Source organism: Staurois parvus, unplaced genomic scaffold (genome assembly GCF_062004578.1).
Source record: "Staurois parvus isolate SC_StPar_1 unplaced genomic scaffold, SC_StPar_1.0 ptg000279l, whole genome shotgun sequence".
In the NCBI taxonomy this organism is placed as follows: domain Eukaryota; kingdom Metazoa; phylum Chordata; class Amphibia; order Anura; family Ranidae; genus Staurois; species Staurois parvus.
In genome coordinates, this window is record NW_028318075.1 from 1,460,993 (window position 1) to 1,470,601 (window position 9,609).

The 9,609-nt window shown below is 44.5% G+C and overlaps 1 protein-coding gene across 1 annotated transcript; it reads right to left on the reverse strand.

Annotated features, from left to right (window-relative positions):
• Positions 1–889: 889 nt before the first annotated feature.
• LOC149458726 (ferritin, lower subunit) lies at positions 890–8,538 on the reverse strand. The gene is made up of 4 exons (XM_089681813.1): positions 8,368–8,538; positions 6,780–6,926; positions 2,365–2,490; positions 890–1,180 (listed from the first exon to the last, which is right to left on the reverse strand). The coding sequence occupies exons 1-4, from the start codon at positions 8,467–8,469 to the stop codon at positions 1,034–1,036; spliced, it is 522 nt and encodes a 173-aa protein (XP_089537939.1). The 5' UTR covers positions 8,470–8,538; the 3' UTR covers positions 890–1,033.
• Positions 8,539–9,609: the final 1,071 nt, after the last annotated feature.

A 9,609-nucleotide genomic window follows, 5' to 3' on the forward strand; every position in this document is an offset into this window, starting at 1 on the left:
TCCATTTGAAATATTCATATAACAGAAGTTTATGCAAGTCACAATGAAATCGGCAAAAAGTAGTGCAGGAACCTTTTTAATGAGTTACGTCGATATGAATGGTTCCATTGCCAGCAATGGGGTACAACTTGTCATGCAATTTGGAACTGTCAAATCATATGACAAGTCGCAGCGGTGTGAACCAGGGCTTGTTGTTAAAGCCTAATTGAACAAGCTGAAGTTAGAAGCTGGTTGGTTGCTATGCACACCTGCATCAGATTCTGTGTGCACCAGTTTTACTACAACTCCCCTAAAGCAACCAGTCAAGGTGTGGTACTTGGCTAAGGTGTGGTATCCTCCGGTAGCAAGGGTGGTCACTGTTTGGGCTGCCTCCCAAGTGGTCTGTCTCCCAGAGCAGGAGTTATGGAGGTCCTCAGCCTAACTACATGGGATGGAAAAGGAAGATTTAACAAAGGACACACATGGGATCTTCACTATGTGTCTGGCGGGATCCCATTCTATTACTGGGAATAAGGTAACAGGTACACTGGCTGGTGGAGGTGGTGCTGCTCTACCTGCCACTCCGAATGCAACACATCAGTTGCTGAATATAGAGCTATGGGACAACACTTTATCAAGAACTCACCTTCATTCTACATGCAGTGCTAGCTCATCTCTAAGGCAAACTCCTGACTCAATGCTAGGCTGTACACACAACTGCAATTCCCATCTAGCCCCAGCATTGATTAGCACGCCTTTAATCGGACATCTCACCACCTCTCCATGCACAAACAACCCAGGGGCTTCCAGGCACCAGTAATGGGTCCATGAATAGGAAAAGGGTTTCATTTTAATGGTTAAGTATAATTCTACAAATGTGTTTAGTAAAAATAAAATCAGACTACAGAGCTTTCAAAACTAAACTGGTCCCAAATTTATTTCATAAATTAATGCTGGTAGAAGTCAAGTATTTTGTTTCTTTAGTATAAATTACATAATTCTGCAGCCTTCACAGAGCTATCAGGGCAAAAGCCTCGTAACTACACTAGAAGCTTCAGCCCAGCGTGTGTTTATTGAATAGGTATTCAGCCATTCCAGGGTGGCTAGACCAAAGCTTCTTCAAACTGGTGATGTGATCTCCAAGTTTCTTCATCGTCTCCACGCTCTCTGACAAATAAGGAGACTCCAGGAAGTCTGTCATCTGCAAAAAGGGGAAAGAAAAAATATATATATATACATCTGAATGGTTTGTTCAGAACAAGAGTTCCTGATTGAGAAATTACAGTTACCAAAGTTATTTCATTATGAAAACTAGATGAAAGGACAGTTAAGCAGCCCATACTTTATGCAAATGTATTTCCTTCCATTACGGGTGGAAGGAAAGAAAATTGCTCGATTCCCCATCAGCATAGTGAGTGTTGATGGGGGAATCCCTCCGGCAGTGCTATTTTGTTCTGCCAGCGAGTCCATTTAGAAGGTGCAGGCCTAATTAAACACACAGCGAAGAAGTCATACAATGGACGAGGGGTTCGGGCCAGACTAATATTACACATACACACAGAGGGGAAGTAACTTCCATGCCTGTGTGCTATATTCCAGAACCAACTTCACTTTTGACTTCAAAAACTGAAGCTGGCCCTGCAATGCAGCACACACAAGTGGGGATGCCAACTACATGCTGTGTGTGCATGATATAAATCCATTCATCAGCCTGCTGTGTTAGTAATCCTGCCCATCTGCTGTGTGATAATTTTGCCCACTATGTGTGACCAAGCCCCACCCACCCCCTTACTAAAGGAAGTTTGAAGGGGGAGTGACTGAACAACCGACCATGGGAGATACAGGCATTCCGTGTGTCGGCACGCCATTCCAACTCCTGACGGAGATCACAAGGACGCAAACTGACCACAGTAGCCCAGATCTCCTTCCATGCCTGCTGTGGTCAGTTTGAAAAAGGAGGGATCCACGGGAACTGGCAGGATCAGAAGGGTTTTTAAAGAGGTTGAATAAAAGTTAAGACGCTAGATTAAAAAATAACGCACACACACACATTACATATTTTTATGTTGCACGATATTTGTGCAGCGATTTTTCAAACACAGTTTTTTTGAAAAATACACTTTAATGAATTTTAATGCACAAAAACATTATACCCTATTTTTCAGTAATGTATAAAAGATGTTACGCCAAGTAAATAGATACCAATCAAGTTACGCTTTAAAATTACGTACGCCCCTGCGGAACTGCGCCTAACTACAGTACCTAAAAATCTCCATAGGCAATGGATGAGGTGACCCTTAAGGGGGTGAGCGCTACAACTGCATTAAACATCTTTATTTCGCTTTATATATATTGCAGTTATAAATGTTCATGTCGGGTGCTTACGTGAGGATCATTCTTGTCAGCAGCCACACCGTGGAGGTCCAGCAGAGCCTGGTTTACGGTTTTCTCCAGCTTTAGACCAGTTTGTAGTGCCTCTAAACCATTCGTCCAGTCGTCACGCTCTGGTTTCTTTTGATGTGAAAAGAATAAAAATGAATAGTGGTTTGTGTACAGATTACGGTACATAGCAAATAGAAGGGTCTTTTTAAGATTATACAAAATCTGCCCTTGCAAACCTCTCCTGTATATAGAAACATTGTTCCTAACCCTCCTCCCAACAGTCTTTTGGGAGCAGCAGGGACTACAAAAATGTATAACTGCACTTCAAGCCCTACGGTTTGCAAATGCTGGTTGTGTTTCCACATTTTACCTGCAGGTGGTGCCACAGACAACGTGGAAACATGGCTTCAGGTTATAGCTAAGTGGGAGAAAGGACAACAAAGAAACATTGTGTGACAAAAGCAGAGGTCCCAGCTAACACCACTGCACATCTTACATTTTTTTTTTAAACAAAAAAAGGGATGAATTTTATTTTTTCAGTAATTTTAAAATTTCTACCTTTAGTCTCTGTTCACACTACCTGTAAACGGTCCCCACTCACAATTTTGTTAGTGCAATTCTCACAAGGAAATGTGAGTCACGCATAGGGAAGCCTATTTACTTGAATGAGCTGCCCTATGCGTGATTGTCGCTGCAAAGAAGCCCAAGGACCAAATTTTGGCCCGAGTCAAGAGCGATTCTAAACGTACTTTTTGTCACGTAGCAAAACTGTGCCATGTTTGGGGTGCCAATCATCTCACGTGCGTTGCACATTTTTCCACGATTTGAAATCACGGGCAGAACATCAGTGATTTGGTCTGTGATTACACATTGCCCATATGTGAACGGGGGCTCTATAGTGTTATCGACCACGCTGAACAATAACCAACTAAAGACCAAAGCTGCCATGACCTAAAACTATAAGAGCAATGTGTAATGTGATACTTACCTGTAATGCAGCTCCATGGAGATCTTCAGACAGCCTTGCAGTGACAAACAACCTCATTTTACAACCCAGCTCCAGACTTCAGTCATGCTAACAAAAGTTAATTTTGACCAAGCTGGTTTAAATGAACTATTACCTTCCTCAACACGTCTCACCACTGCATAAACACTGGATATAGCATCAGCTACATAGAGTATACAGTATCTCCCAGAAGTGAGTCCACCCCTCACATTTTTGTAAATATTTTACTCTATCTTTTCATGTGACAACACTGAAGAAATGACACTTTGCTACAATGTGACGTAGTGAGTGTACAGCTTGCATAACAGTGTAAATTTGCTGTCCCCTCAAAATAACTCAACACACAGCCATTAATGTCTAAACCGCTGGCAACAAAAGTGAGTACACCCCTAAGTGAAAATGTCCAAATTGGGCCCAATTAGCCATTTTCCCTCCCCGGTATCATGTGACTCCTTAGTGTTACAAGGTCTCAGGTGTGAATGGGGAGCAGGTGTGTTAAATTTGGTGTTATCACTCTCTCATACTGGTCACTGGACGTTCAACATGGCACCTCATGGCAAAGAACTCTCTGAGGATCTGAAAAAAAGAATTGTTGCTCTACATAAAGATGGCCTAGGCTATAAGAAGATTGCCAAGACCCTGAAACTGAGCTGCAGCACAGTGGCCAAGACCATTAAGCGGTTTAACAGGACAGGTTCCACTCAGAACAGGCCTCGCCATGGTCGACCAAAGAGGTTGAGTGCACGTGCTCAGCGTCATATCCAGAGGTTGTCTTTGGGAAATAGACGTATGAGTGCTGCCAGCATTGCTGCAGAGGTTGAAGGGGGGGGGTCAGCCTGTCAGTGCTCAGACCAGACGCCAGACACTGCATCAAATTGGTCTGCATGGCTGTCGTCCCAGAAGGAAACCTCTTCTAAAGATGATGCACAAGAAAGCCTGCAAACAGTTTGCTGAAGACAAGCAGACTAAGGACATAGATTACTGGAACCATGTCATGTGGTCTGATGAGACCAAGATAAACTGATTTGATTCAGATGGTGTCAAGCATGATTGGCTGAGCAGCGCTCAACTCAATTTCATTCTAGAATGGGACGGCACTGTATACAGTATGTAGATGATGCTTTGTACAGTTCATATATGCATTGCAGGCATCAGTGTGGCCCCATTCAGATGAATTGCAATTGGCGCAACAGTGGGGATACATTTTGCTGTGCTGCAAAGCAACTTGGTCTGTGTACTCTCCCATCCGCTGCCTTTGCAGCTCAAGGGGGTCCCAACTGCAAGTGTAAAAGGGGTCTGTGCATTTTCTATGCAAGTCAATCGAGTTTGGGTTGTTTGATGCATGAGTGGCATAGGTCGAGTGGGGGGGGGGGGGGGGGAGGCGTTTTGGTCTTTAATTGTTGCACAAAACATCTGTTACAGATAAATGTATTATAGTAAAACCTTTTGGCCTGAAGTGTTTCAGATCCTCTCAACACTCTTTGAAGTGCTGCTGGCACCTGACCCCACTGTGGCTCTCCTGAATAACAAACCCTTGGTTCTTACCCACCACCAATTCAAACCTTTACTCCAAGTCACCACTGCTGCTAAACAGACCATAGTGAGGGCTTGGAAGTCTCCCTTATTGAGTATCTTAGCAGTGAAAACACAGGAATACTAAAGGCGATGACTTGAAGCAACCTTACTGGATAGAGTGCCCTCCTATGAAGGACTCTGGAAACCCGGGTCACACGTTTCGTGCCCCAATTTTGATGATACTCTGCTGCTGGCATGACAGCTCAGCCACCATTTAGATGACCCGAGTCACCCCTGCTGTTGGTGGTCCTGGCCCCTCCTAGGTGACTTATTTTTACCTTTATCTCCCCCCTTCTATTCTGTATTAGTTTTAATGCAGTTTCTGGGTACTTCTCTGGTGGGGGTGCAGTGTTACAGCCTTCTCACCCCACTGGAGGTGGGTACCCATATACCCAAGGAAAGGCGACTTACTTTACTTTATCAAGCTCACATCTGGACATTCGTTCCACCAGCTTGTCTTGTCAAACAGTTTTGAGACATTCCTCGCCCTGCATAAACACCCTGTACTATTTGCTGATATGTACGCCATTTCTCTTTTTGTCATTTTTAGTCTATGTTTGGGTTACATCTTATCCCATATTGAATTATATGTTTGAAATTCTCTGTAAAACTTTCAATAAAATATTTGAACAAGAAGTGTATTATAGTACAAAACTGCTCAGCTCGGGGATGTGGACACTCCAGAGAAATATACTAAAAGTAGTATCACTTTCTCAAAATTCCTGTTTGCTTGAACAGCATTTTGTGTGTAAGAAATGTAAGAGGAACATCTCATGATTATTATAAAACTGTACCTGTGCACACGTTTTATGGCCTTCAGCTATCACATACTGTATTGCGACATACAGAGCAGGTGCCATCAGCAATTACACATCCAAGGAAGGCACACACCCATTTTCTTGGATTGGAACGACAGCTTGTAGCACCTTCTGCTGTTAAGACCTGATACTGCAGCACTGCATCCAACCTATTGGAGTGTTCTGAGTGGGTTACAAAGGTGGCTATGAAAATGCTAGCTGCATGGTTGTCTCTGGCTTCAATACTTTGAAATGCTGACCTAGAAGCATTCAGAAAGCTTAAAATGGATACTGAAAGAAGATGGATAGGAAAAAAAAAAAAAAAAGGAAAGAAGGTTATACTAGTACAATAATACTGCACAAAATGATGGTTTGCCTTCTCTTTGACGGTCCCTCACCAGCACTGCTTCTCCTTCCTGTGGGTGCCCCCTCAACAAGCTGTGTGCCAAGGGGGCACTCATGCAGGCACGCTTCCAAGCCAGGCTGTATGCTACTGCAGACACACCCTCCTCATAGGCAGGGGTGGACTGACCATTCGACCACTCAGGCACTGCCCGAGGGCCCGGAGTCAGTAGGGGGCCCCATGAAATGCCCCTGGTATCTTTTATAGGCTTTTTTTGAGTGTGGGCAAGGACACAGGGGCCCCACAATCCCCTATTGCCCGGGGGCCCCATGAGTTGTCAGTCCACCCCTGCTCATAGGATTTGACTGATGGCAGCAGAAGCCAATGGATCCCGCTGCTTTCGGTGCTGGGAATGCATTAAAGTGAAAAAACAATTAGGGTTTGAAAAAGCTGAGGCTAATTCACAGGACAAAAGGGTGTGGAGCACGTTCTGAAAACTAACCAAGGTCAGGAGCAACATCAGAGGGCTTCATGGGCCACATGGGGCCCAGGGGCCATGGGTTGAGCACCCGTGATGTAAACAATCAGAAATGCAGTTAATACAATCATAGCCTGTCATTGATATGTACAAACAGCTGTACACAATTAGAGGAACAATAATACAATGGAGGGATATCATTGCAGGAAGACTACCTACCTCTACGCTCTGGAGGAACACCCGTCCTCCTCTCTGGTTCTGGTACTTGATTAGCTTCTCGGCATGCTCCCTCTCCTCTTCTGAACGTTCCCGAAAAAACTTGGCAAAATTAGCGAGAGCTACATCATCCCGATCAAAATAGGAGGCCTGAAAAAGATACATTTCTAAGCATTTCATCCCATTCAAAGTTCTGCAGAAACTATTCAGCAACTTCCACAAATCTCTTCCTCCACACTCCTAGATTCATTCAAAGGAGATTTGTATTTTTCCTCCTTTATGGTTTATGCACACAGACACTTTATATACCTAGCGGAAACTTCCCAGAACTTTCCCATGCCCAGGGAGACACAGGTGCTGCATCAAAGAAGTGAATTGCCATACTCTTATAAACTCTGATGCTTCTTTGCATCAGCCTTACCCCGTGTACATGCATCCCATGTATTTGCAACTAACAAGCAACACTCGTTACAAACAAATGGAGGGAAGGGGAAAAGGAAAGGTTTTGGGAGCTCACAAAATGACATTACAAGGAGACAGAAAACACAGTAAGAAAAGGATACAGGGTACATTTCCCAGCAAGGCACCGTGTAACCCCAGCATGTCTGATCCCCCAACAACGCACTGTGTAACCCCAGTAAGCCTGATCTCTAACAATGCACTGTATAACTCCAGCATGTCTGGTTCCCAACAATGTACCGTGTAAGCCCAGCATGTCTGATCCTCCAACAACGCACCGTGTAACCCCAGCATGTCTGATCCCCCAGAACAGACCGTGTAACCCCAGCATGTCTGATCCCCAACAACGCACCGTGTAAGCCCAGCATGTCTGATCCCCCACAACGCACCGTGTAAGCCCAGCATGTCTGATCACCCACAACGCACCGTGTAAGCCCAGCATGTCTGATCCCTAACAATGCACCGTGTAAGCCCAGCATGTCTGATCCCCAACAACGCACCGTGTAACCCCAGTAAGCCTGATCTCTAATAATGCACCGTGTAACCCCAGCACGTCTGATCCCCAACAATGCACCGTGTAACCCCAGCACGTCTGATCCCCAGCAATGCACCGTGTAACCCCAGCACGTCTGATCCCCAGCAATGCACCGTGTAACCCCAGCACGTCTGATCCCCAACAATGCACCGTGTAACCCCAGCACGTCTGATCCCCAACAATGCACCGTGTAACCCCAGCACGTCTGATCCCCAACAATGCACCGTGTAACCCCAGCACGTCTGATCCCCAACAATGCACTGTGTAACCCCAGCACGTCTGATCCCCAGCAATGCACCGTGTAACCCCAGCACGTCTGATCCCCAGCAATGCACTGTGTAACCCCAGCACATCTGATCCCCAACAATGCACTGTGTAACCCCAGCATGTCTGATCTCGAACAATGCACTGTGTAACTCCAGTATGTCTGCCAGTCTGCAGAGGACAGGGGGAGTCACATGACTTCCGGAGGACAACACAAAGCTGCAGCGCCGGTTATAAACACGTCTCGTGCGATGTCTAATGTTTCCTATATCGCTGTGTGTGTGGCTCTTCATTGGCCCACATCTCTCCTAGTGATTACATGGAAGGGCTCACCATAGACAGGTAGACGTAGGAGCTGTGGTATTTCAGGTTCACCATGCGATTGAGGCCAGCCTCGCAGTCTTGGTGGAAGTTATGCCTGACCTGGGACTCCATGGTGGTGTGTAGTGCAGACACAGCTGGATGTGATGATGGTGTATAGGAGGAAGCCCTCCTGAGCTATGGAGGAAGCCCCTCCTAACCCCACACAGGTCCCCTCCCCCACACATGGCTGCCTGCACTCTGCACATTCCTCTGTCACTCCCAATCACTCATGGTCTGTTCACTAATCTCATCTAGACATGTGCAGGGCAGGAGCCACCACATTGAAAGTGAACCTTTCCTAACGCGGAGATATGCTAGTAGAAACGAACATTCTAAGAAAACAAATATTGTACAAAAATTCTCCGAATATTCGAATGTCGCTCAAAAGTAGTTCAAGATTGCATTCACTTGTAACATTCATTAATAACAAAAAATGAACGGTGTACCCTTTAAATAATTCCTCAATTGCACCTAAACACTTTTCACCCCAAAAAGTGTATCATCCAAATATATATATAAAGTGCTAATATACTAAATAACACTAATAAATAAATACTACTGTCCAAAAATTATATTGTCCACAATAAAAAATAAAATAAACAGAATAAACAAAAATCCTCCAGAAAGACAGTCCGCAAAAAGGCTTCCAGCCGAATGTAGATCCAGTGATTATGGAGATCGAACCTCAAAAAAAGAGAGAACTCACATAGTGTGATACCATAAAAACGCATAAGGTAATAACATCACTGCAAAACGCATGTGAATCACACTAAACCACACGTGGTGACTCATGCAGGTGAGTATAATGTGAGCTGTGCAAACCGCTATAAAACACTCTCATGCAGTGTGCAAACCATGTAAACACGTGTCCACTTCTAAGTGTAAGGATAAAACACTCTTACCAGAACATGGATATAACATGTAAGTCCCAATTCAAAAACGGCTTTTCAAACTTAGCAAGTGGGAAATTCCTCCTCCATTAACATATAGATTCCCTCCAAAGCTGAACAGATTATACTGATAGAGTTCATGTAAGAACACATCCGGTCATGTTCTCAATGACTCCGGATAAAGCCACCACAAACAGCAATAGGAAGTTCTTCAATACCACATAAATTTTATTGCAGAAATGTCACATCATATTAAAATTACGAACAGACCCTCCATAGATCCTAAGTAACACTCCTCCTGTGTCTCTGAATGAAATTTCCA